The 26887-nt window shown below is 40.3% G+C and overlaps 4 protein-coding genes across 7 annotated transcripts; 3 read left to right on the forward strand and 1 right to left on the reverse strand.

Moving 5' to 3' along the window:
- Window positions 1–62: 62 nt before the first annotated feature.
- Window positions 63–6341, forward strand: LOC117154854 (peptidoglycan recognition protein 3-like). Its single transcript, XM_076622903.1, is given in 6 exon segments — window positions 63–847; window positions 1290–1616; window positions 2177–2384; window positions 5124–5379; window positions 5617–5779; window positions 6064–6341. Coding segments are annotated over 6 exon segments (1248 nt in total). The 5' UTR covers window positions 63–735; the 3' UTR covers window positions 6246–6341.
- LOC117154705 (uncharacterized) lies at window positions 6063–7867 on the reverse strand. 3 transcript variants are annotated; one of them, XM_076622827.1, is made up of 5 exons: window positions 7789–7867; window positions 7110–7362; window positions 6881–7038; window positions 6612–6737; window positions 6063–6534 (listed from the first exon to the last, which is right to left on the reverse strand). In XM_076622827.1, the coding sequence occupies exons 2-5, from the start codon at window positions 7171–7173 to the stop codon at window positions 6388–6390; spliced, it is 495 nt and encodes a 164-aa protein (XP_076478942.1). In that variant the 5' UTR covers window positions 7174–7362; window positions 7789–7867; the 3' UTR covers window positions 6063–6387. The 3 variants fall into 3 exon arrangements, with proteins under 3 accessions (XP_076478942.1, XP_033185811.1, XP_033185812.1); XM_033329920.2 differs by lacking the exon at window positions 7789–7867 and having other exon boundaries at window positions 7110–7582; XM_033329921.2 differs by lacking the exon at window positions 7789–7867 and having other exon boundaries at window positions 6881–7017; window positions 7110–7572.
- LOC117154699 (uncharacterized) lies at window positions 7868–26828 on the forward strand. Of its 2 annotated transcripts, XM_076622811.1 has the most exons (22): window positions 7868–8232; window positions 12250–12402; window positions 12475–12684; window positions 14073–14274; window positions 16459–16619; window positions 16752–16880; window positions 16944–17123; window positions 17264–17506; window positions 17947–18603; window positions 19819–20028; window positions 20955–21118; window positions 21202–21349; window positions 21501–21615; window positions 22179–22280; window positions 24828–24887; window positions 24975–25102; window positions 25184–25324; window positions 25428–25632; window positions 25706–25854; window positions 25965–26180; window positions 26268–26369; window positions 26445–26828. In XM_076622811.1, exons 1-22 carry the CDS (start codon window positions 8230–8232, stop codon window positions 26526–26528), a joined length of 3762 nt encoding a protein of 1253 aa, XP_076478926.1. In that variant the 5' UTR covers window positions 7868–8229; the 3' UTR covers window positions 26529–26828. The 2 variants fall into 2 exon arrangements, with proteins under 2 accessions (XP_076478926.1, XP_076478927.1); XM_076622812.1 differs by lacking the exon at window positions 22179–22280 and having other exon boundaries at window positions 19816–20028.
- Window positions 22288–24826, forward strand: LOC117154701 (arginine kinase). The gene has a single exon (XM_033329914.2). The coding sequence runs from the start codon at window positions 22376–22378 to the stop codon at window positions 23552–23554; it is 1179 nt and encodes a 392-aa protein (XP_033185805.2). The 5' UTR covers window positions 22288–22375; the 3' UTR covers window positions 23555–24826.
- Window positions 26829–26887: the final 59 nt, after the last annotated feature.

Raw genomic sequence — 26887 nt, forward strand, 5'->3', positions numbered from 1 at the left:
GAAAATAGCAATATTTGAAAAGCTTCTTTTGAAAACATACGCACGCTCTTTTAGATCGACACTCTTTTTCTTTCTACTCTGAACTTTTCATTTTCCCTTGATATAAAATCGTAGAAAAAAGCTCGTCGCTCGCATTAAACACGGGTAAAACGCTAAAAGAAGATGTTCTCGTACACCAGTACTTGTATTACTCGATTAAGAATTAGATAATGGTTTTGGCATTGAGAATTCTATCCTCTGGTCAGAGAAACGATTTATGCGTATTTTCGCTGTATTTTCGACTAAATACAAATTTTGTATTTGGCGAATGGCTGCATCACCGACGACAAATTCGTATTAACCGGTCAAATATTTCAGCGAATCGTCAGATTGAAAGTTGTATATAATACGTAGATAATAATAGAGAATACAGGTAATACAGGTAAGTAAAAATGCAATTATCAAGCAATCAATCTTATCGCAGTAACGTTTCACGTTGCTTTATCTTTTAGATTTTTCTACCTATCACAGATTACGGATCGATGTACTTTTTCGTTTATTGGCTCCAACGAATTCGTTTCGAAATGACTCGTTTCGCGATACAACTATCTAGAGAAAGGAAGGGATTAAAAGACCCAACATATGCGTCCGAGGGGCTTCCCAGTCGCGTACAATTTTTCGTTTAAGAACCGACGCTCTTTCACCATTCCCATTCAGTTAGACTTTTAACTACGAGCTAACGCGGTATCGAGTATTATGGGGTCGCCTATTTCTTTAGCATTTGCGGTGTACGTTTCCATGTTGCTCGCTTCGATCGAAAATGCCCTCGCATTGCCGTTTTGCCAAACTAATATCGATAGCGAAACCGGTAAGCAGCCGTTCTCCATTTGTTTATTCCAAGTTATTCTTCGAAAAAGAATTGAGCAAAGTTTCGATGCGACAAATCATCGACTAAAACGTGCAAGTGCTTAACAAAATAAACAATTCTTAATAGGTCAAATTACTTTTTTGTCGCAATGTTCTGTTTTTTTTTTTTTTTGTTTTTCGTCGTGTCTTCCGTGATACGAAGCATTTTACTTCGTGCGGGATCGCTCGCCGATCTAAACGAAAGAAATCTTGAAATCGATTGTCACCGCAAAACGTAATATACCCATATGGACATGGAACTAGCTAGCAAGAGAGAGAGAATAGCAACGACTTTGCATCGTCGAGTCGTTTTACCGATAATCTCGCGCCGTGTCGTATCGCCGATCTTTCGATCGAGTTTCGCCAGAGAAATGCAAATACTGAAAAGCACGTTAATTGCGTAGCGGTGCCAAAGATCGTGAGCAGGCTGGAGTGGCAAGCCAGGCCACCGGTTGACCGAGTGCCGTTGGAAGTGACGCCGACACCTTACGTGGTCATTCATCACGGAGGCATAGCTAAACACTGTTACGATCAGAAAGCGTGCTCTGAGATCGTAAGGAGTTACCAAAATTATCATATGGACGATAGACAGTGGTTTGATATCGGTTACAACTTCGTTATCGGCGAGGATGGCAACGTTTACGAGGGTCGAGGCTGGGATTATGTCGGGGCGCATGCACCTGGTTACAACACTCAGAGCATCGGAATATGTGTTATCGGTGATTTTAGTGGTGAGTGTGGTGCGATTCGAACAAAGGTACAACGTTCTTAAACAAATAATAGAATAAGCAAGCGCATTAAGAATTAGGACGAAACATGCTACATGCGTAGACCGCGCGCATTTCTATGCACCTATGCGAAATTTGCAAAGTGGAAAATGCGTGCGGCACGTAGAGTATAGTACTCGTCGCTACATTAGATTTCGCTTGTTCCATTGGATTCGTTAAAATATAAATTAAAATATAAGATATAAAATATAAAATATAAAATATAAATTTCGTACAAACGACAAAACGGATAGTTTCGGTGGATTTGATCATATTTTACCATCTAACGTTGAACAGAATTTCGAGATTGTACAACAGACGCAATCGTTATATCGAGATCCATGTTAATTAGGTATATTTTCAATGCTAAGGTGTGCGAATAGTGTCGAGTGTCATGAATATGGATATGGAAATTCGGAAGATCGAGTCAGTAGTAGAAGTAGCAAAAAGTAGAAATCATAGACTTATTTGGATAAAACCAAGTTCGTAGATCTAAGTGCACGCAACGATAATAATTTTTGCAGATATTCTTCCCAATGAAGTAGCTTTGAAGGCGGTGGACGCCTTGATCAGTTACGGAGTATCCCTTGGCAAAATCAATGAAGATTATCACGTGCTGGGACATCGACAAGCCAGGAATACTCTCTGTCCAGGCAATGAATTTTACAAGTACGTTCAGAAATTTCCACGCTGGACTGACCATCCTATGCCGAAACATTGAACAACATTGTCGTTGATTACCGTTGAACGAATGAAAATATCGCGAGCAAGAAGAAAGAAAGCTAATGCACTTGAAAATAAAATATATTTTTCGTATATATATATATATATATATCCGAGTTTACGTTTGACGTGTATGATAAATGATCGCAAAATCTTGTTTCATCGCGTGTTTCATTACGTTAAACAAATTTACACTATTTATGCGATACCATGGAAGAAAGATGTAATTAACGATAATGCGATATAAACGTTTTCGATACACGGCTAACTTATATACCGTGAACTAAATTTTATCGCTGTTCTCCCGCATATTGCTGAAAAATACAACAAATAATAACAACGATATGTTAAACGCGCCACTCGCTAATAATAGATAATAATAAATATTATCATTTATCAGGGACAAGTTCATCCGTAATCTTCTTTCTCGCTTCTTCACTCTTTCACTTTAGTACAAAATAATTGCGAATCGACCGGTATTTTATAACATAGTACTACTCCACGGACCATATGACCTGTAATTTTTCACATTGGCATAAGAAATAAAGCATCTTCGATCTTCGATCAAATTTACTGTTTTTCATATTTACCAGAAAGCAATACGCTTTCACGTTTCCTGGAAATCTCCCACGACATAACTCGTGAAACACGCGTAAACAGGAAAATGATTTAAGAAGATCATTCCGCCGAGAAAGTGAGTTTTTTTCGGAACTCGTTTACATTCTAGTTACGCCTTAGGAACGTGTACGAACTAATTATCCGTGCTTTTAACTAAGTGCGATTCAAGCGAGATCGAGATATCGAGCCTGAACGTTATATCCAGACGTCGCTAAACATTTTCGTTTGTTACGAAATTTCCATGGGAATTTCCAAAAGCTAATAACAGATGAAGCGAAACTGTGTGCGAAATCTTACATTGAAAAACGGGGAACTCTCGCAGCAGCGATACTCCTTCCGAGATAAAGAGTTCCGCGTGAATGTAAAACACGCGTGTCCACGTAAAGGACGGAGCTTTGCCCATTCTCAACTCAAGCGTCCGACGAACCTGTCAGTTATCTTGCTTGTTATTTGAATTTTGTCGAAAAGCTACGTTCTTTCGCTTTATAACCTATGGCCTAGGATCCAGGAAAATTAACTTCTTTGTTGCATAGTATGCTAATCAGGAGAATAAAAAGCATCGAAGAAATTGACCGTATCTTTATCGCGATCCAATTGTTCTTTCAAGTACAAGTCAAGTATAGTACAAAAGTTTCGTCATCGAATTGATTTTATTCTTGGAATACTCGTATATCGATGACATTTATTTACCGCTCTCTACGGAAAACCCTCTTGGCTGAATCGACAAATTATCACTTGAATTTCAAATCAATCGAATCAGCACCTATAAGAGCCGTATATACGCAACACATCTTTACATTCTCTGAGAACTTGATCCTAATTCCATTTATTTTCTTTATCCTTATTCCTATTTATTTTCTTTTATTTTATTTCGTTTTTATTTTATTTTATTGTGTTTTATTTCGAGACTGATAAGGCAAGCCTTAAATCGATCTCTATGGATAAACGTACGTTGAAGACGTTTAAGCACGTAATGGGAAGTATCCCCCCCCCCCTTACTGAGACGGTCAAAGATCAACAAATTAAACCAACCATCTGCATCGTATATATTTGCGGCATTTATCACAATGTTAGCAGATCTCTGTGAACGAAGATGACAAAGTTAATAGCGGTGATCGTCCTACTCGCCAACTGTCAAGTGTTGTTTTGTGCTGTGCATAAGACGCCTGGTAATAAATTGTTCCTTGAAAATCGTTGAAAATTATACTATCGAAGCAACGTGTCGTCGCTTAGTGCCGATTAATAGTGCAAGTATCTCGACGTGTTCTTCGAATCGTTTCAGCGTTTTCCACTTGAGGAAATTTTATATTCGCAATTGTGTAGCATCCTCGTGCTTCTTTTCTCTATTACGATCGATTTTCTCGAGTGAAAAGAAGTAGCAATTGCAAAATATGGACTGTAAATATAAGTTTCGGTTAGACCTGCATGAAGTCGATACATAGCGTAGCAAATTATATAACGCTCCTTCGATCGCAAATCCTATTCGAAGATTTGGCTATTTCACTGAATTTCGATTCCAATCGAAATCTATAATCAATTTTCTTAGTTGGTTTGGTTTTACAAATGTTTATTTCAGTTCAACGAACCGGCGATATCGTTTTCTAACGCTATAAATCCATCCAGCTATCCAAATCCAACGAACGTGATTACTAACGAAATTCCGCTTAATTATCTTAGGCTTGCTTGAGAAAAGTAGAGTATGATATTTATTCTACATAAAGCAATATTCGTGTAAGTCGCCAATCATTTTTATCCGTGTTTCTATAAAAAAGATTTGTAAGCGATATGAAAGAAGATTGCGCTTATTGCTTATAGCATGTCGACCCGTAATGTCAAGAACGTTCGTTTATCGTCGCCTTATCGTTATCATTATTTAGTCGGTAGCTGACGATTCGAGGACATGTTAATCAATTATTTTTAAGCCAATACGATGACACTGTCGGTGAATAAGCCGCTAACAATAAGGTAATATCCGGCTTAGATCCTTCGACGGAAATCGTTATTTCGATTGTTATTTCAATCGTTATCGCACGACGCATCTGTCACCGAACGTGTCTATCGTATCTATGAAACTAACTAAAAAGAAGACAAAAAAGACGAATCTAAAATCGATTATTTCCATTTGAATAGAACATTGTCGGAGAAATGGTCGGTATTACCTACTGTTTTACTACTTCGCTTTCCGATATCGATTGAATTTTTCAATTTTCCTCGACATTTAGTACGTCCAAGTATAATATCAAGATCAGAATGGGGAGCCAACGCACCAAAGTCAACCCTTAGGAATCTCGCAGAGGAGCCTGCCCCGTTCGTTATAATTCATCATTCAGCGACTGATGGTTGCACGACTCGAGCGATTTGTCAAGCCAGAGTGAGAAGTTTTCAGGTGATTGAACCAGTCTTTTCCGCTTGACAAACGGAGAGTTTAAACGAACCGTTAGCGTCGACAATATAATTAAGAAATTATATTGCCGAAATATAATTAACAAATTTCCATTCTCAAAATTTCGTTTCTCAGGTTCAGGGCCGGATTAAAATTTCCGAAGCCTTGGACCGTTGATCCAGCCGAGGTTTCCTTTCCAATCGATATAACGGTTTTCTTTGATTTATTAAATGCATTTAGAACCATCACATGAACCAGAAAGGCTGGAAGGACATAGGTTACAATTTTTTGGTTGGCGAAGATGGAAACATTTACGAAGGAAGAGGATGGGGCAAACACGGTGCGCATTCCACACCTTACAATTCGAAGAGCATCGGAATTTGCATGATTGGCAATTTTGTTGGTAAGTTTGTTTGTCGTTGTCTTAGTAAGTAACACGACGTTTCGTTTATCGTTTATCGTTTATCGTTTATCGTTTATCGTTTATCGTTTATCGTTTATCGTTTATCGTTTATCGTTTATCGTTTATCGTTTATCGTTTATCGTTTATCGTTTATCGCGTAACGCGTATCGCAACTTCTACCGTAGAAAATCCAACGAATCCTCTAAAGTCTTTTTTAATAGAATCCATGCAAAATGGTAGAATTACAGTTTTTATGGGATTTATTATCATTGAAATGTTCACAGGTCATAATCCAAGCGCGGCTGCGATAAAGGCAGTTAAGGATTTGATCGAGTACGGTGTAACGCTTGGGAAAATACAAGAGAACTATACGTTGCTTGGCCATCGACAAACGACGTCAACTTCCTGTCCAGGCGACAGTCTCTATCAATTGATTCAAACGTGGCCTCACTGGTCGTCGATCTGATAATTCTTCGACGGAAAGCATCGTTGCATAATCGATTTATTTTAGACGCTGTATCGTACATGTTTTCGAAAAGAAGTAAACGTTGTTCGCATCGCAGTTCTCAGACGTTGCGTCTCGTCGATTCCTCGCAATTTTCATGAAATCATTTTTCTACCAATTGCACGTAAAGCGTTACGATACCATTCACTGAATTATCGTAAGTATCTTGCTCCGTTCTAACGCAAATGTCCACGTGAGAGAAATCGGGCGAATTCCTGCTAACGTCGTTGTAGCGGCTTTTGTCTCTAGCCTGAAAGATATGTGTCGTAACGAGACGCGATCGTGTCGTAACGAGAACAGGCTGCCGAGTCTTTAAATCTACTATACCTGAAGCGGAATTGGCCGTAAGAATTTTTCGTTTAATTCGGGAATGCACAATTTTGTGCCATATGGTATCCCGGAATCCAGGTCCATGGAGACTGTCACAAATTCTGCACGACCATCCAGATAATCCTATAACGAAACGAGTAACGATATCACTGTTTCCTTTGATCACGGGATAGTTACCAGTACGCGATAACGATATAACGAAGAACGAAAGAACAAATATCGTACTGGTTAGAAAAATAAGGACGTCGCTCTGATCGAGAACAAACCTGTAGATTCCTCAGTTTCCTCGTTCTAGCATCCAAATAGTCAAACTCGTTGTCACTATCAAAAACGGGATAATAAGCGGTCAGAGTCACGTTGTAATAAGCACGACCGCTGCAACTGAGCTCCGTTGACCGCGTATCTATTTTCAGTGCAAAATTAACTATTTGAGAAGAAAAATATATAAAGCGCGAATAAAAATGTAGATATAAACATTTATTGCTTTATAATTACCGCTGGCAGAGGCGGCTGAAGCGAAGAAGAGAAAAAAGAAAAGTATCAACGCCGGTTTGTCCATTGTGTCAGTAATGATTTTACGCGACACGATCGATCGCGCAACACGTCGATATACCGACTAACTTTGTCCCTGCGATTCGCAAAATACATTGTGTCAGCAGCTGTGCCAATCGCGCTGGTATTTGTCCATGAATTGTCCACGAATCAAAGGCAGAAAGGTCGATCGACGTTTCCACTATAATGCGTTCAGCTGTAAATAATATTAACCAATTATTAGGATTATATAACTTTACGTTTAAGAAGGTTTACAATCGCAGGCAAACAATGTCCAACGTCTAACTAAGCCACTCGTTTGCCTGCGCTACATTGGTCATTCGATATCGAATTCCAGGCTCGTTCGTATAACAAAAGATTCAATGACTGTCCCGAGTCAGCAATAAAGCACGGATACCGAACATAAAGAGAGAAATTTTATTTTAATCGAGACACGACAGATTTTCAAATCTCGCCGTTTCTCTTATCGTAACGCGTTTAAATTCCATTCTTTTGTCTTTTTTTTTCCTTTCTCTTCTTTTTCGAAACTCGAGGCTTAAACTTGAGGTTTGAGGAAAAATTGTGTTCTACGTTTTTCATTTTTTCTCGCGTGAGCGCATATGTGAAATAATCTACTGCTGACCGTTTACTCGCAGTCAGTTCCTAATTAGTCGAATTCGCATATGCCAAACAAATTTCCAAATCCGATTTTCCCATCTTTGTTTAAATTATTTCTCCTTTAAACGAATAATTCGGGCTTGATCGGTCGGTCGCACTGACCAGAAAATTTCGTTACTTTCTTTCTTCACATGACACGACATACTGCGTATACATATACGTGTATAAGTGCTATACTGTTCTTGAATAATGAAAAGCATGCCTGACTGGGACACGTGGAAGACACTGCGCGCTTCCAGTCGACCAACAGACACCTTAGTATTCGTATGTGCCTTATCGTGAAAATCTATTTTATTACGAGTACGGATTATTACAGCAGCGAAATGTAAATGGGAAACAATCGCTAAAAAAAACCACAGATCGCAAAGTTCTTTTACGAAAATGGCGTGACTTGCAACACATAAAGATGGTTTGTTATCGTATTGGAATATTTGCACACACCTGTTCCACAATTTTATTTTGTTCTTAAATCACCCTCGATTAATCATCGTTGTACAAATTGGAAACGTCCAAGTAGCATTTTTTCCGCATGACGCTTCGTTTTCGAGAAAATCCAGTTTTTGATTATCGATTAACGAGCTTATGCTCGAACACGACCGATTCCGACCCAGACAGAATAAATGATTAGCAGCAAGTCGTTCTACGTGTGAAAATAGGTCGAACGTGTGGAATAGACGTTTTCATTTTAACGTCAAAGTTTCAAACTTTAAAAGTTTTGGAAAACTCATATTTGTGGACAATTAACATATTAAATAATAATAATTAAAATATATAATAATAATAAGCGTGTCGTGCTTTTCTCCGTGGTTGTCGCTTAAAACGCTTAAAACGCTTAGAAACATAGCTTATAAAGATAGTTTGAACTTGCCAGATTGACTCGATATATAGTTATCCTCTTCGATGGTTGTACGCATTTTGCTTTCGTTTTCGTTTCCGTACTTTGGAACCTCGATATTAAACAATTGACGCGAATGACGATTGCACTACTTAACGACCGCGTGTCTCCTCGATGCGACGATAATATTATACATACGACCGACGCAAGATTCACGCGACATGCTTACGTGATCGATGTGTCGTTGCTCCAGAGTATCGATCCCGGTGGTCGAGGCGCAAACTAAATAAGTAAACGAGGTAAACGACTAGCGAATGAACGAAACGATCAACGGTCAAACTATCTTGAACGTAAAACGTAAAACGTAAAAGTCGATAATCGTTGAGTTCGAGTCCGTTCCACGATTGAACGTCAGCGATGAATAAGAAGCACTTGTGTCGTTCAAAGGATTTTTCTTACCGAAACGATTCGATAAACCTGTACGATAAATATTTACGAAGGAAATGCAAAGAAGGTTGTTATATATGAAACAACTGGATTACCTGGCAATACCTCTCTTCGAATTTCGCGTTCCAATTTATCGAAACTGAAAGCAAATACGAAAGAGAATATCGTTAATATGGAAACAAGAATCGGCCGAAAAGTATAGAAAAGAGAAGGAATACAAACTCTTTTCAAGTCTATAATTACGGTACAGCGAGCATTTCCGCTATGCGACGTAAGAGGAGAGGAAACTTTGAATCGAAAATGATAAAATCAATGGATCGTCGGTTAAGATTCTGGCGGAATCGTACGTTTTGGCCGAAGCTACGGAACGGTATGAACGCTGCTGTTGCTTGTTACCAATTCGGCTTGTTACCGATTCGGTCAAGAACGAGCCGTTGTCGCAAGAAGGCCGGAAAGAACAATAACATCGGTGACGGTTGATGCCCGCGATTGGAACGGGTAGACCGGTAGAATTAAGAACCAATTACCACAAAAACGAAGAATTAACTACGATACGTAATATCTGTCACTTGCGTTCGTGCCGTGAAAACGTCATTTCCACGAAAAGTCTTTTCCTCCTCCGTATTGGCCCGTATGAATTTCTTACGTTCCCTCCAACGACAAGATACTTTCGCTGGTGAATTCCACGTTGCGCGATTTGACGATTAACAGTATCTTCTAATTTCCGAGTCTTTGATGACTCGAAGAGGTTCGTTTCGAAGGGAATCACCGAACGATTTCATGTTGACCTTGAGCAACTTTTTTAGTCGGCGCGACGGTGACGGGCGCTCAAGGTTCCCTAATGCTTTCCTTGCTGCTGTGATTCGTATCTCTCGTACCGTATCTCATTAATCATCAGCTACGTCATACTTGATTATTTGCTAATCTACGAGAAAAGAGAAATGTGCCAGAGAATATCTAACATCGATAGGTAAAATAAGGTCAAGTATGACAAAAAAAAAAAAGAGAAAAAATTTTCCAAAATTACTTTCTTACATTTCGAGCGACAAAAATCTCTCTTCTACAATGCCTAAAAACTCGAAGCAACTCCGTCTAAAGTTTCCCAAGTTGCGCCTCTAATAATAAATCAAGTAATTCCCCTAGGCTTGAATAATTTAACGATTATCTTGTTGCGCGTATACTGTGAAAATTCCACTTAATTCGCCGAAGGAAATACCTGCGTTCCACTTTTATGCTTAGATTGTGCAGCGACTTCCAAAAGATTGGTATGAATTTTTCATTAAGAAATTAAACGTGCGAAAATACGCGTTTTTTCTTCGTTTCTCTAAAATCGAAATCCTATCTGTATACGTGGTTATATCCGAGCACTATACGGAAAAGCGCTACAATCTTACAAAACGCTGTTATATTCGCCATTGTGTTTCATTTCCTGGTTCTTCTTTTCCGTATACTTGGAACGTCCGGTCTCGATGACCCGGCCAATCCTATGGTAACGTGTTCATAGGTGGCGCGCGTCGCGACGCCCTGCATCGACTTCATTCGCCGCGAGACTCTTCCTCGTATCGCACACGTTCTCTTCTCCATCTCATCTCCCGCCGTTCATTTCCATTGGTTCGTGCCGCGAACTATGACTTGGATATGACGAGAATCTCGTGACGCCAAGTCAATCAGGTAATTCATCGAGGACGATTAAACGATGAACGATGAACGATCGGCGAGAACGTTATATAAAATCGCTTATATATGCACGATACACATGCTTCTTCACTTACGTTTGCGTTTTTATTGCAATCTATGCACCGTGTATTTATTTATTTAATGCCATGTATATATATTTCTTCTTGTCTCCTTTATTTTTCTTTAAACAAACGATCTTTTGCGTTAGAAAGCACGATTTACGCGTTTAGAAGGTTTGATGTAAGTAACGTTGGCATAGGCATAGCTATAGATATAGGTATAGGTATATGCCACGTATATAAGTTTCATTGTGATCTTTAGATCGCTAGAATACATTTTCCGGCCGCAAATTAATAAATTACCTCATCATCGCATACAATTTACGTATAATTATCAGCCAGTTTCCTACAGGAGTAATCAGATGACCAAGCAATACTTGTACATACACCAATAATATAAAAAATTGCAATTGAATTTGCCGTGCATCTTATCTTCGCTTTTTTTATCGACTCTGTGTCTTATTGGCTTGGCTGTGTCTTCGCAAATTGGCTTCTGTGTATTTCAAATTAAGATAGGATACCTACTAGGAGTAGGTTGAAACAAACCAGTCGTACAACTAAATAGCAGAGAATAAGAGAATTCGTACATTTTTTTCTTCTCGTGCGAATATCTTCTTCGCAAAGCAAATGGAATTGAAAACACGCAATTCACAGCGATAACGTCAAAATTATTTCACACTCTGTATTTGCGTTTGACTATATTTTTCCTATATTACGTTTGGCTTCACACGCGACCAACGAACCAGGGGATTCACCGCTGGATATTCTACCAGGAAAAACTAAATTGCGATGTCTCGATAAAAGCTCTTCTCAACTAATTTTATTAATTATAGTAAAACACGGTCGCGCATACTTTTCGTCCTCTTTTCTATTTTTATTTTTATCCATTATCTTCTTATTTCATCTTTCATCTTTCCTCCAAGTTGATTCTCTTTTCAGATTTCACGTCCTAGGTATCACGGCTGTCATACTCAAAGTTACAGAGTACAATCTTCAAATTCTTCGACTTGGCAATTTACGGTGCCCGTTATTTATTTGTGTTACTTTTGCTAATAAGATAATTCGGAGAAGAGTTTGGAATTTACTGCTTCGTTTATTTTAAAGTTGCAAGCAACGTCGTGAAACAAATTTATTTTATTCGAATAATCTGCGATTCGATACACAGCTTGGACAGTGCAGGATGCAGACCGTTTCGATTGGATAAGCTTGATGGAGAATCAATAGCGAGTGTTTCAAGGATTTATTCGTGGCAGCGTATCGCCGCGAATTAACTTACAACTTTCCGCGAAAAATATTTTTTCCAACGCTTTTCTCCGTAACTTCGAATAGTATGGCAACTTTCGTGAAATCGAATTTTGGCTGGAATCGTTAGAATCATAATCGATCGTGTTTAATTATCGTGGTGTAGATGAACTCGACAACGTTGAAATCTTGGCTACTGCGAGGAGAACTTGAGAAACTGGAACATGTCGTTCTAGAAGGACGCGGGGCACGTCTGTTGGGTGAATATTCTCCAGACCTGAGAACCAGAGTCTTCCTAAAAGGACTCCCAAATTATTTGGTAAGCTATTATAGTATTTATTCGTAACGAGCTTTACACGAAGAAAAAATGATAAATATCTGTATCTTTCAGACAAAAATCTCTTTCGTGCACGACGCGGTTTCGCGCGGTTCTCTGGCGGAAACGCAAAAGCTCGTATCGGAAGAACCTAAAAAAAAGCTGGCGATTGCGAAAGATCCAGCTGGCACTCCTTTGCTTCACAAGGCAGTCTACCACGATCATCAAGATATCGTCGAGTGGCTTGCGCACAATTTTCCCATCGCTGTTCAGCAGAAAGATAAAGTAATCTTTATCATACGATCTTTTTATTCTCGACTATCTTCTTCTTTGTTATCTCTTTTTTTTTCTTTAGAATTACCTTGTATGAAGTTTTCAAGTATCGTTCTTTTTATATTTGTTCTCTCGTTTTCCGTCGATTTAAAGTGAATTTACCGCATCTCTATCTCGTACAGAACATCTGTGGTCGCAATCCAACTCGTAATAGTCTGCCACTTAAACTTACTTGAAAGTACCTTTTATCTTCTCTCAACCCATCTAGATCAGGTTAGATCAGGAGAAAAACTAATTTTGACGCGAAGGTGAAATAGGTGCTGCTTACGAATATACGTGTGTACAAAAAGTATACACAGATGAATAGTAACGAATAAATCAAAGATGATATAACGTAGTAGTAGTTTGTTTCGCTTCGTTTTTGTTCTCGATAAAAGACGAAAGAAGAATCGTGTAAAGATAAAGTAAGATTGGCTCCTAAGTGACAATCTGAAATCCACGTAAAACTTTGGTCTAAAATTGGATCGAACTAAGTTGTCGATGTCCAAACCTAGCGCATCGTGCAACCGTCCGCATAAGGAATAGAATTTTCGAGGCTAAAGTTTCGCTCAGGTTCTCGAAATCAAATTCGAATAACCTACTGAGAATTACAGCTTTTTAACACGTAAACTAGCACGCGAATTCTATGTAGATATTTCGCCGTGGGTATTGCGATCCGCGAAGCAAAGCTTGCGTTATTTTAATAATTTTAAAAAATTTAGTAGGAATGTATATATAAATGTAGTAAACTCGGGTCACCGATGACCACCCTAGCAATCAACGAGTTGAAAATTCTTAGAAATATTCATAACTATTCCACTCTGTTATCGGTGACTAATCGTAAAGCGAAAAATTTAGTCAGTCGTGCTTATGCTTGTTCCGAGATACCCAACCGGCGAATAATAATGGAAAAGTCGTTTTTCCTAACGACGCGACTCCCGTCTTTTCCGCATCGCGTGACGCGGCTAATAACAAAGCGTAAACCACCTGTTCTTCCCCGCAGTCATCATGGACTCGGCGTCCAGGCGCACGCAGCGCCTACAACATGGCAAATGTCAGCTTCTCAAACTTTTCCTGCCCTTAATCTCCATTCCATCTTTATATTCGCCGTTTACACGTGTATTCGCTGTTTAAGCGCCTGGAAATATTCATCCTGTAACGGCCATCGCGCTTTTTATTCCCGAAACCTATTGCTTGCTCGAGTTATTCCGAGAACGGCGAATGTTTATGAGAACCGTTCAATAGGTCCGATCGACGTTTTCGCGATAATCAATCGTATTTTCAATTTAAATGCGTCGATGATTTTTGCACTTTGTAAATAATTCAGACTACGATTAAAACGTCGTACTTCTTACTCTTAGGAAGGAAGAACCGCGTTGCATTACTGTGCTGCTTGCAAAGATCCCGAGGCAATTTGGGATGTTCTCATAGAAAACGACTGTGACGCGAGCATTATCGACAAAAAGGGTAATCCCGCTTCGTACTATTTGGAACATAGTTCGGAGGTCGAGCTACCGGAAGCGGAGAACATGTCTCGTCGCAAGACCAACTCTGGCAAGGAACGTGAGTCATTTTCAATCACCCATAGTTGTTTTAGATTTTACACCTTCCACGATGATTGGACGACATATCTCGGATTCCTCGGGTTTCAATCGTGTTTCCATCGGTACGTGCAGAAGCCTGCAATCGTTTAATTGGCAAAATATATCAGACGGAAATTTCTCAGGTCCTGAACAGATAAAAGTAGTCGCGAACTTTTATATTAATTGGAACAACTCAATTTTGTCAAACGTACGATTAATGGCTCGTTATAATTAACATTATGATTAAGAACAACTGGAAGAATAGACGTGGGGATGCATCGTGCACTTTGGCACAGTTACACATTCGCTTATACGCTTATACGCTATAGTCTATGGAATCTTCTCGATAATGACCCGGAAGAATCGATAGAACTCAAGTCTGTACGGCAAGGAAAACCGCTTCGATCGATAGGATGACGACACGCTCTGGTCGATTGACCAACGAATTATTTAAGAATCCTCGAAAACTACTACTGGCGGAAATCCTATTGACGTTATAACGATGTAAAGATAGCTTGTTGTAGGCCTTCTCGATCGCACGACGAGATTATTCGGTAATGGAAAGAACAAGTCGGCCATAGTATATTCCGACCAATGTTTACGAGTAGGATCAAAATTCTAGCTATAGTAAGACGAAAATGACACATTTCTTTTGAGAATCGGCAAACGAGTCTGTTTCCTGAAAAAACTCGTATAACGTTCTTCCACTAGCCGTGTATGTACGAAGTCGCGTACTAAACTGTTCGAAGAAAATGCGAATAATACCTAGTTGAACAAAGTCGAAGGCGAATGGGCGCAATTTTATTGGAATAAATTTATAAACGGCTGGAACTTGCTTCAAAGTATCGCAGATTCGAGTAACGAATGTTACTGTGATTCGAGTAGTCGAATGTAATGAAACACTGGATTTTCAAAATCAACCGATACTCTAATAATACCGGCCATCAGACTAAATATAATTGGAATCGTTGTATTTGCCTACTATTTACTCATTTCACGCTACAACTTATCGTTAGTGTTAGCATGCAATACGTACAATGGCATCTCTGTCAACATCGATCGATCTATTTAGCAAGAAAGCAAAGGATACGTGAAACGTATGTATATAGGTAGATGCGAACGTGCGAGTGAGTGACAGGGTCCGTGCACTCGGTTGGCTTTTCAAAAATTGATCAATCCGCTGGAACATGCGATCTACGTCAAAGTGAAACGCTATTCTCGAAAGGAGGAGACATTCGACGGATATATTATTATAATTTTAACGAAATCCAAATACACCTGTATCTCACATTTTCCATTCGACAGTTTTATATACGTGCATATGTTTAGTCGTTTACTTCAAACTTGCAAATCGATCGATATTTTATTATTTGTATATATTTCGCCTTATTATACACGTATATTCTGGCTTACAAGAAGAATCGCCGACTTCACCCAACAAAGATCACGATTATCAATTTATTGCGTCAACTGATCAAGTGTTTACGGCACAAGAGACAGACAAACACGATTATCGAATGTACGACGTAATTCTTCGTCGAAAGCACGCGCAAGATATCCCGTTTAATTCCCTCTGCGTCACTGTCTTGTTAAAGTTATGTAAAAATCGATGATTCATCGATAATACCGAACGTGTGTCGTAACAATGCGTGTTTAATTGGAAGGTTGTAGGGACTCGTCTAAATGATATTTATTAAAAACCGTAAAGACCTGCTGTTAACTCGCTACAGTTTTTACAGGGAAAAAGTAGCGAACATTGTTGACAGAAAATCGATATCTGCCGGTAAGAGGATTCCCCCGAGCATCTAAAACATTTATCACATATCCTCGACACGCGATGTATAGTTAGAAATCTTGTCGCTTGTAGTAAATCCTTAATGAAGCAGTTGTATCTTGGAGAGAAAAGGTCGCGTCATTATAATTTTTATCCTGTACGTTGTTCGTAAGCTTCTTGCCATGTATACAGGCACACGCTCCTATAGTATTTAATACGTACGATTGCTTCAACGAATATTTCAAACTTGCCGAGACATACCGAACCACAGTCGTCGATAAAATTAAGCGGAATTTAAAAAAATAAGACGATACGATACAGTTACGCCATTTTTCCATTGAACTTGTCCAACAATTTCTGTAGCTGACAGAGAATTTTTGTTTTCTCTAGTTCTGGACTTCAAACCTTCCAATATAAGAATATGGATCCACAATCGAGATATAGGGAAACTACAACAGGTCCTGTGGGAAGGTCATGGCAACAAATTACGCATGGAGACGAGCAACAATCTGCGAGTGAAAAGATTCTTAGAAGCCGTACCATTCATAATGGTTCGTATTAACGTTCAAATTCTTTAACACGTATAATAAGATCGTTAATAAGATCGTATAATAAGATGCAATACGTAATATGCAATGCGATGTAATGTAAGTTTAATGTAATGGTAAAAAATCGTTTTACAGAGTACAACGAAAGATATTCACGCAGCTACGGTGAATAACGATTTAGAGGGGCTGAGGGGCACGGTCGAGGCCTCGTCGCCCATCGTTCTTTGCGCCAAAGACGGCAACGGCTTGAACGCCTTGCACAAGGTATACACTTTCTAATTCTACTCTTTTTCTTCTTTCTTTATCGCAAAGTTTGGCAATCGACAGGCTGCTGGTTTGGGTCACACGGAAATCGCGAGGGAAATTCTTGAAAAATGGCCTTTGGTTATGGAGGCGCAGGATAACGATGGCAAGACGCCGTTACATTATGCGGCTGCAGCAAAAGACGATGGAACGTTATATAATTTGATAACGGAATATGGAGCCGATGAGAGCAAATTAGATCACGTGAGTGCCTGGAATCAACTTTCCGGATGGTGTAGAAAATGAAACTCGGAGATTAGAGAAATTAGCGAAAATGATATTTCTTTCGCTATTCGCCCGAGATAAAAGAAAGTTAAATTTAAATCTTGAAATTTGTTAATCAGAAACAAAAGGCGCCGGCGTTTTACAAAAATCGGCCATCGGATATCGACCAATCGCTGTTAACTGTGATACCGGAAGCACCTCGAGTTGCCGGATCTTCGTATCCCAAACACTGGGACTGGAGGATTCTAGAAGCGGAACAAGCTATATCCAAAGGAATGAAAAAAGCCAGCAGTGCGAATATCGATAGCGCATTTGGTAGCGCGGAGTCGACAACGAAAAACTTGAGTAGATCTATGGAACAAGTAATCGCTCACGACGATATTTTTATTATAACTGGACTGCGAATTTTTATGCATTTACGGGAAATTTCATTTTTATGCATATGTGGCAAAATATATATGGAAAGTATGGCACTTGTTGCGATATAGCTATCCAATGGGCGAAACAAGCTTTCGCCCAAGTTCCATTTGCTTGATCTTCCATTTGTTTAATCGTATTTACGAAATTTTACGAAATTTTACGACATTTTACGAAATTTTACGTATTTGCGTAAATGTCTGCAGTCTGATTATAATAAATTGTAAAATTCTAAAACATTTTAGAATTTTAATTTAAGAACCGAAATTCTACGATTCTCCGTAACACGATTCCTTTTATTAGCGACAAAAATCGAAAAATAATCTTCTAGAGTTTTTATTTCGAGATTCGAAGAATCAGATAAATTAATCATTTTATGAAACAGATAAAAAATGTCGAGGAGGATCACGAGAAGGAGCAACAGGGAAACGCAGAAGACACAGAAAATCATGAAGGTGCAGAAGATGCAGAAGATGCAGAAGATGCGGCCAATAGAGAAAGCGCGGAACCTACTGAAAATACGGGAGATACGGAAAATGCGGAAAATACGGAAAATACGGAAAATACGGGAAATGCGGAAAATACGGAAAATACGGAAGATACAGAGGAAGGGGAGGCAGAACGTGAGAACGTGGAACATGCAGAAGAATCCAAAGAAGCAGAAACCACGGAAAATAAGGAAGAACACGAGGGAGCAAACACTCCCGAAGACACTGAAGAGAGGTCCTCGGACGATGACGTGGTAACAGGTGCAGCGGCCCCGGAAACCGAGGAAAATTCCAATGCGGAGAACGAAGCTGCGGAAGAGCCGAAGCCAAAGGGAATAGAAGGTGAGGAAGAGAGGAAAGAAGAAGAAGAGAAAGAGGAAGGGGAAGAGGAAGAAGAGGAGAAAGAGGAAGGAGAGCCTGCAGACACGGAGGGAGCCCCGAAAATGGAAGAGGCCACCGAGCAGCAGAAGGGAAACAAAGCGGAGGAAGAAGAAAGAAACGAGCCGAGTACAGGCGACTCTGGTGTTGATGATCCAGGGAACGACGAAGACCAGGTACAGTCATCCTAACTCTTAAACGAATCGAATTTTCAGGAATTGCCTAGCACAAAAGTATAAACTTATGGTTTATGATAAGACTTGTATCGTTGAGCGAGAGACATAAAAAAGTATAAAATAAGTAGTAATGTTATAACGTGATCTTAGTATCGGTAGAAATAGAGAAATATAAATATAGGGTCGAAAGGCAGAAGACGTTGGTAGATCCTATGATAGGTTTCGATTATTCTTTCGTGTATAGTTAGGTAGCTTACAGGTATAACGAGCGATTTACGGTTGCTGTTGCAAGTGACAGGATGTAATTAGGCTATCATGTATATCGAAAGTAAAGAATGATCGATATTATAAGAGTATATTTTCTCTTTGTCACGCACAAATATATGCCAATAAATAAATAACTAAGCAAGGAACTTCTGTTATGACTTTTGCGCACTACAGACCCAGACAAACGCATGGAAATGTATATTTTGTTTTTCATTAATTTTAGTCGAGATGCTAAAGATACGGCAACTACCGCATTGCATGCCACGTTCTTTTCAATAATTTTGATGTTTCATCGTTGCGTTTCTCGAAATCCTATTAAAGTATGACGACATGGCAAATATGGAAGAATCGAGTCATCATTTTATAGAAACAACAAGTAATAACAAATACAAGTTCTCAGTATGAAAATCCTCTTGATTTCTTTTCTTTTCTTTTCTTCTCTTTTCTTTTCTTTTCTTTTCTTTTTTACTTTTATTACTTATATATTTACTTCGCCATTTCTCACGAATCTGAAACAACAAATATACGCGTTAACGCGTAATATATCTAAATATTAAACATTCAATTCGTCGAAAATTATCCTTAAAATGTAATTCTCGGCTAATCGTGTCCATATCTAATCGTCAATCCCTAAAGCTACCCTCTAAATCGGCTACCTCGTTGGCAGTTAATCGGTGAAAAAGCCAGCCAGAACAGATACTCTTCCATTCGTCCTACTCTACCATCCAATTACCAAAATCAGCCAACACTAAACACACCTGTGAATAGACAAAGAAACGACTTATTCGATAGTCGATCGTGTTTCGCGCAAACAGCGTACGAGCTTTGCTCGTAATGGAGAACGATCGATTTGCCGCATCTAGATTGCGAGCTACGATTAATATTGTCGCGTATCGATCGGCACGAGTCGTTGGTGCGCATGGTTTTGCACCTGGAAATGATTAGCAGGTAATCGTCGGCGAACACGAGGAGCTTCCGCAAGCAGAAGTAAACGAGGGCAGCATGACGGCGGACCCGGAAATCGAGAAGCTGCTGGAGACCGGCAACATGGAGCAATTGGCCGCGTTAGTGTTAAGTGGCGAAGGCAGAAGACTGGTCGGCCGACATTCGGGCAATCCTGAGCTGCAGGCATTCATCGATCGTGTCCCTTCTTACATGGTATTGCGTACAAAAGCACTCGTCTTTTCCCTCGTGTCGCGTCTCTCAACGCAAACAGAGGTTTGCGAAAACAGTTTCGTGGAAAACGTAAATGACGACAAATTGGTCTTGATTGGTTTGCCTGTGTCGACTGGTTAATCGGTAACGCGTCGTCCACGCGTCGTAGCGAGTCTGTTTAATTTAGAGTTTTTCACGGCCACGCGGCCGAACGATAGTTATTACGGTGGCACAAGTGACGCTGAAAGCGCGAAAGCAATTTGAAAATAAAACAGATGTTGGCGGAACATTGAAAAAATATAGCGATAAGCCAAAATGTTAAAAAGATACACAAGCATAAAGGAAGAACGCAGTCGTTTCTCGGGCTATTAACTATCTTTCGTTACTGACCAATCTTTGTCCATTCGTTGTTTCACCTAAGACGATCGAGTTGCATCGATCCGTGCTTCATTCGATCGATTCATTCACACCTTTCATATATAGATACCTTTCGTATACCTATGATACTCTATCTATGTGGTAATGTGGAAATAACGTGGAAATCTACGTAGTAGATGATACTCGATGCTTGCAGAACGTACGATCGATATTAAACGTTTCGGATTCTTTTGCGTCTTCCTTCCACCTTCTCTTTACCACCAATCTATCCTTATTCTTCTAGTATTATACATACGTATCTGTGAAAGCGTATATCGTATTACCTAACACGTTGAAAATTTTACGGCTCCTTTTTTTATTATTATTTTAACACAGTGCTCAATGTTTTGCGAATGTTGCGCCAACCGCTGTGCACCTTGCGTGCCGTTATAGTTACTCGTATCGAATAGTCGTTGACTTATCCAGATCAATTAGGTGACCAGTCGTGTTTTCAACGACTAATTCGTAGCTCTCGAAAAAGATTACCGATTTTTAACGATCGTTCGTTTCAGGGGAAAATTCATGCTGTACACATGGCAGCGCAAGAAGGAAACCTGAGAGATCTGCAGAGCGCCTTAGATCGGCGCAAATTTGCCGTTGCGAGAGACGGATCATCGCCGCACGGCGCAACGCCTCTTCACGTTGCCGTTGTATTTGGAAACACCACCGTTATCAGGTAAATTAATATGGAAATTTAATGGACAATTAACGAAATCGAAAGCACGCAAGCGAAACGAACATTTCTCGCCTTTCCTTTAGATATCTGGCAGGCAGGTTTCCAGAAACCGCGCATGCGATCGATCTCGATGGCCGAACTCCTTTACACTATGCAGCCACCATAGCGGACAACGGCCATTACTACAATCTTCTACTTCATTTGGGTGCCAATCCTTTAGTTCAAGACAATGTGAGTACATTGTATCGATAAGCCAGCGTGTTTCATAGGTTTAAGTAAAGGAAGCCAGATCGATATTGGACACGAGTATGCAGTTGGATAAATTGATTTAAAAACCGATTAAAAATCGATGTGTGTATTGCTAATTTTATGATTGGTGCAGCTGGGTCAAAAGGCGGACTATTACAAACAGAACCAATCGGAATTTTCCCATAAATCGCTTCTCCGCGATTTCGGAGTTAACGAGAAGCTCGCCGACGAGATGTTGGTGGACAAAGGTATTTTATTCAAACAACGCACTTACCAGCACCAGCATCGTTCACTAACAAACTGTACTCCGTGCTACGATCGTTTACAGCGATTTGCGTTTTTTCTCTGGAAACATAGAAATACCATCTAAACTGTTTTAGTTGCCGAACATGGACCAACTTGTAGTTATCGATCGTCATTGTCACGTTGTTTTTTCGCACGCGTTAGTTTTCCCATCGTCTATCAAGATCGTCGTCGCAATTTACATAATCTTTCTTATACAGCAATCGAAAGGTATTTGCCCCGTAACCAGAGAACGGTCGATTAATTTAGCCACAAAGATGTTGGAAAAATTAATTAGAAAATTGTTTAGTCGAAAGAATCGATTAAAATCGATTATAAGGTGGTAGAATTTGCTGACACGTTCAACAACCAAGACAACGTAAATAATTATTCTTGACTGATGATAATTGATTAATCTATTGTTCACGTTTGTTCGGTCGCACGTTAATCGGTTGTTCACGTTTTCGCTTCTTCCACTTCTTCCACCGTCGGACGTCCTCGCGCTGATGTGCACGTTCGAGGAAAACAGTTCCCGGAGGCGACACGTATTCCGCGCGTCGAGACATAACCGAACCAGAGACCCTGGCTACCTTGGAGAGATGTTTCCGTCTTCTGATCGGCGTAAGACACGGTACGACGCCAAAATCTGCCGGGAACTCCGGCACACTGATCGGCCGTTGCCTGAAACGGCCCGTATTCGATCGTATCAAGCACCGTGTGACACGCATGGACCACAATCTCTTTGATGTGATCTGGCCCGCTTTAAAAAAATACGGTAACTCGGCTTGCAACAGCAAGGCGGGCAGCGCTTATTCGGTGGTCAGCAACGTGGACGAGCACGAGTCTGTGTCGGTGGTAGCGCCGGACTACGAAAGTTACATCGTGTTCGCAGACTTTTTCGACCCTCTGATCAGGGACATACATTGCGTGACTGCCAGCGGTGATCTTCCCGACCACCCTCCGCCGAGGTTCTTTTACAACGAGAACGACGACAGCGAAGAGAATGCCGACACGTTGGACGAAGTGACAGTGTCGGCGATCGAGGCGTACGACCTCGATCCTCCGGCCAAATACGTTCAAGCTGCTGTAATAGAGTGTTGCAGAAATCTGGAAAGTTACACGCTTCCCTTGACGCTTACGGTGAACCAGCTGGAAGAGGTGGAACGAGAGATCACCAGTGAATTGATGAGCCAAGAGATCTCGGCAATGGTGGCGGAGGGTAGCAGCGAGGACGAGGCCGGAACTTACTTTACCCTCAGCGAAATTCTGGATCAACCGAGTCCGATCAGGGCCCAACTGGCAGCAGCCGGTTTGCTATTGCCTATTACGGATCTCGAAGTTCACGATGACAAACGTCTTCATGGCAAGCACTGGCCTTACGGCCGAGGAGTTTACGTCGCCTCTGCCGGTGACCTAGCTGCTTGGGTGAACGTTCAGGATCACCTGAGGGTTATTTGTCGCACCAGCGAGAACAGACCGGGTTCGATCGGTCGTGGCTACGTAAGGCTGGCGAAGGTGATGACGATGCTCGACGAAAGAATGAAATTCAAGAGAGACAAGAAGCTGGGCTTCCTCGGCGCACGACCGTACGCCATTGGCAATACTCTTAGGTTTAACGCGATAATCAGGTTCCCGGAATTGTCGAAGGAATTTGATCATTTGAAGCATCTGTGTGTAGTTCGTGGATTAAGCATACAAGAAACAGCGAAACGGGATATGGTTCGAATCGGTAACCAGCAATCGTTGAGTATCACCGAGCTGCAGACCCTTCAAGATTTCTCCAGAGCTGTTCTGAATATCCTGGCGTTGGAGAAGGAACTATCGATAAACAATTCGTTGAAGATCGCAACTTTGATCGCGGGAATTTTCCGCAAACGGAACAGTGCTAAACGTTTCCAGAATTAAAATCGTCGTGGAGAGGGGACGCTAAAACGATCAACGAAAGACTCTGTCTTTCCTCGTCCATGTTATTCAACGCTCCTATACTTTTTTTCTTTCTTTTTCATTTTTCTTTTTTCCTTTTTCTTTCTTCCTTTTTCTTTTTTCTTGATAACCGAATAATACGCTTATACGTGGAATGCTTGTGTGATAATTGCGTATATCGAGCCGATGCGTCGATTGACCGTCCATAAGCAAACTAAAGTCGAAAGTGGAAAGTGGAAAGTGGAAAGTGGAAAGTCGAAAGTCGAAAGTGAGAGGAGAGGAGAGAAAAGGAAAGAGACGGGTTGGGACGTTGGAAAGACGTGTGCGAACGTTATTCTATTTCTCGTGCACCGAATTAATTAAACGAAAATGAAAGATTAGCTGCTCGCAGGGACGCTGGATTTTGTTCGTTAGGTTAGTAAAATGAACCATTGGTATATGGTACATGGGCAATTGTTAAGACGCTTTGACATGTTGTCGCACGACACCATGCTTGTCTACCTACACGTAAAGTGTGTATACGTACCTAAAAACGGGCTAAAATCGGCTACACAGAGATTCTATATAAATTGAATAATATCGCAAGATGATTTATGTGTCATGCACGAGCTGTTCGATGTTCACACGAAACAGAAATGGCGTAGCACGTGTCTTTCCAACTTGAACCGACGAACCGTACGTTTTTACGAGCGGCTACTGTACGCGAACGATTATACGTAAACGAAAATCCTCTATCGCTTCTATCGCATCTATCGCATCTATCGCATCTATCGCATCTATCGCTTCTATAGCTTCTATCGCTTCTATAGTTTCTATCGCTTCTATAGCTTCTATCGCTTCTATCGATGTAACTCCTATCGTAAAATTCTCTTACTCGTGTGTAAACCTGCTTCCGCATACCGAGATCGTTGTATCGTGCTAGATTTGTTTGTGCGCAACGCGTTTTCCAAAGTGCAACCAACAGCTGTGCACTCAATGTTCACAATGCACCTATCTTTTGCGAAGAATCTGCTTCTTTCGTATTTTCAAACAACATGGATAAGATAAATAAGAAAAAACGAGCAAAGCATTAGGAACGTATTGCGCCTCGATCGATGTAAATTAATTAAATCGATGTAAAAGAAAAACCAGAGATCCCATAATAATGATCGAATAATAATTTATTACGCTTTATAAAGCGGAGAAATAGGTGCAATATGTTTTTGCCTTTTGTATCTTCTAGTTGATGAAAATAAAAGTGTTATTCGCTTTTCAGACGACAAGCCGGTTGATATAGCGATATTTCGAGAAGAAGAGGGTCGCTACTTGGCATCGTGTAAGTCGACGTTAAACGAACGAACACACGAACATTTCCATGATCCAATCGAAATATAACGTAATCTCCAAGTTCATATCTTTATAGCACTCGGCGATCCATTGATCAGAGGTTTGACAGAAGTTGCCAATACCCGTCCAAACGATCCAGTTACATATCTGGCTACGTATTTATATAACTTTGCCAATAAGAGGAAAAACAGCGCGCAACAACAGGTAAATAATAACTCTAGATACATAGATGCGCGTACGAATAATTTTCATACACCAAGTATAGATAGCTGTACGATATGTTAGGAGCCGAACGTATTGATCATCCCTGATCGTGCCGAAGAAAACATAGAGAATATCGAAAATGAAAATGGGGACGAGGATGCCGGTTATCCACAAAGTCCAGATTCCGACGTGCCAGAGTCAGCCTTTAGCAATCCAAACAGAGTGCGTCGATCGTTATTAAACTATAGAATTTCAGAAGCGATTCAAACTAACAAAACTAACAAAACTAACAAAACGATTTTTATGGAAAATCCTGTTCCTTCAGGATGAACACGGTCAAAGCGTTATTCACTTCGCTGCGATTCGATCTTACCCAAAGGATGGCTTGTTCCATTTGCTTCAAGAGAGCCAAGTTAACGTTGGTTTCAGAGACGAATTGTATAGAACAGCCAGAGACGTGGCTGAATTGGCAAATATTCGAGAAAATATGGACGAGATCGATCGATACGTAGCTTATTTGACAGCAAGAGGTAATACATTGCTTGCAATTGCGGACAAATTTCGAACAGCACTTTTATCAAGCTCGTTGTAACGTTTGTTCAGGTGAAACTGAAAAATTAGTGGAACTACTGTTAGAAGGGTACGACCATATTTTAGACGTGGAAGACGAAGGAATAAACATCGTAGAGATCGCTGCACAACGAAGAAGAGAGGCAACCGTACAATTTTTACAATCCATTCCAAATTACGTGGTAAAACAAAACGAATAATCTTATTAATCCTATTATATATAGCGGTTTTTCCAAGGGTGTAACGATCGAGAATACACACACACACACACACTAAGGAGACGCTTTTACAGACACAACGTGAACAGGTGCACCGCGAAATCAGAACGGGCAACGTAGCGAGGGTAAAAGAACTGTTAGGTAAGAACAACGGAGGAGGAAAGTTATTGGCAATGGGAAAGAATTCGATGGGCAGATGCGCTCTCCACGTCGCAGTGCTTCGCGAAAACGAAGAAACGGTTCGCTACATTGCTAAAATGTATCCAGAAACTCTACGTATAGGTGACAATGTAAGAGTTCATTTCGAAACAGAAGCACAGGATTAATTTTATTCTTAAAGTAAAAATACGTTTATACGTTTAACGCCCTATTTTTAGTTGGAGAGAACTGCCTTACATTATGCAATGGGTTTACCATCTGTCGAACAACTAAGCAACGTTCTTATAAAAGCGGGTGCAAAACGCATAGTCAAAGATTTAGTAAGAAATCTCTATCCTTCGTTCTAACGAACGATCGACGATTCGATGGAAATGATTGTTGCCTTGAATTTCCAGAAATCACGGCAACCCTCCTACTATTTCATGAACAAATCCGATATAGAGAGACTTCGAGAAGAAGAGGAAAGTTTCGTCAAGTAGATCGATCGCGCGATGCTGACCGATCCTGCGTACCGTCTAATTGTTCGCTTACACCTTTAAATACTTGGCTAAAATGCACGACATCTGCCATACATACATCGACGTCCTCTTCTGTATGTATTCGATTTGTCGTTTTTCACTGGTCTCTGAAATTCTTTTTCTCGAAATACGCCTGGCGTAACGAACAAGTAGAAAGCACTCACCTGACCCCGTGTAAAAGTTACGATTATGTAACAAATCTACGTCATGTAATATACAGTACGCTATTATTTAGTATTAATAATACAAATAACAAGAGTATTCAGTTCTCTCCCTATACGTTTCTTTCAATTACCTTCGCGCAACTTCTCCTTCTTCTT

The sequence above is a fragment of the Bombus vancouverensis genome, chromosome 11 (assembly GCF_051014615.1).
Source record: "Bombus vancouverensis nearcticus chromosome 11, iyBomVanc1_principal, whole genome shotgun sequence".
NCBI classification, from domain to species: Eukaryota; Metazoa; Arthropoda; class Insecta; order Hymenoptera; family Apidae; genus Bombus; species Bombus vancouverensis.

What these genes read in the sequence shown, in the direction of transcription:
- LOC117154705 (XM_076622827.1), bottom strand. Translation starts at nt 7,173, where the DNA reads ATGGACAAACCGGCGTTGATACTTTTCTTTTTTCTCTTCTTCGCTTCA. An exon ending in TTCAGCCGCCTCTGCCAGCG is followed by an intron (nt 7,039 to 7,109) that starts GTAATTATAAAG and finishes CTTCTCAAATAG; the next exon opens with TTAATTTTGCACTGAAAATA. An exon ending in GGAAACTGAGGAATCTACAG is followed by an intron (nt 6,738 to 6,880) that starts GTTTGTTCTCGA and finishes GTTTCGTTATAG; the next exon opens with GATTATCTGGATGGTCGTGC.
- LOC117154699 (XM_076622811.1), top strand. An exon ending in CAGGGAACGACGAAGACCAG is followed by an intron (nt 18,604 to 19,818) that starts GTACAGTCATCC and finishes AATGATTAGCAG; the next exon opens with GTAATCGTCGGCGAACACGA. An exon ending in CCTTTAGCAATCCAAACAGA is followed by an intron (nt 25,325 to 25,427) that starts GTGCGTCGATCG and finishes CTGTTCCTTCAG; the next exon opens with GATGAACACGGTCAAAGCGT.
- LOC117154701 (XM_033329914.2), top strand. Translation starts at nt 22,376, where the DNA reads ATGGACCACAATCTCTTTGATGTGATCTGGCCCGCTTTAAAAAAATAC.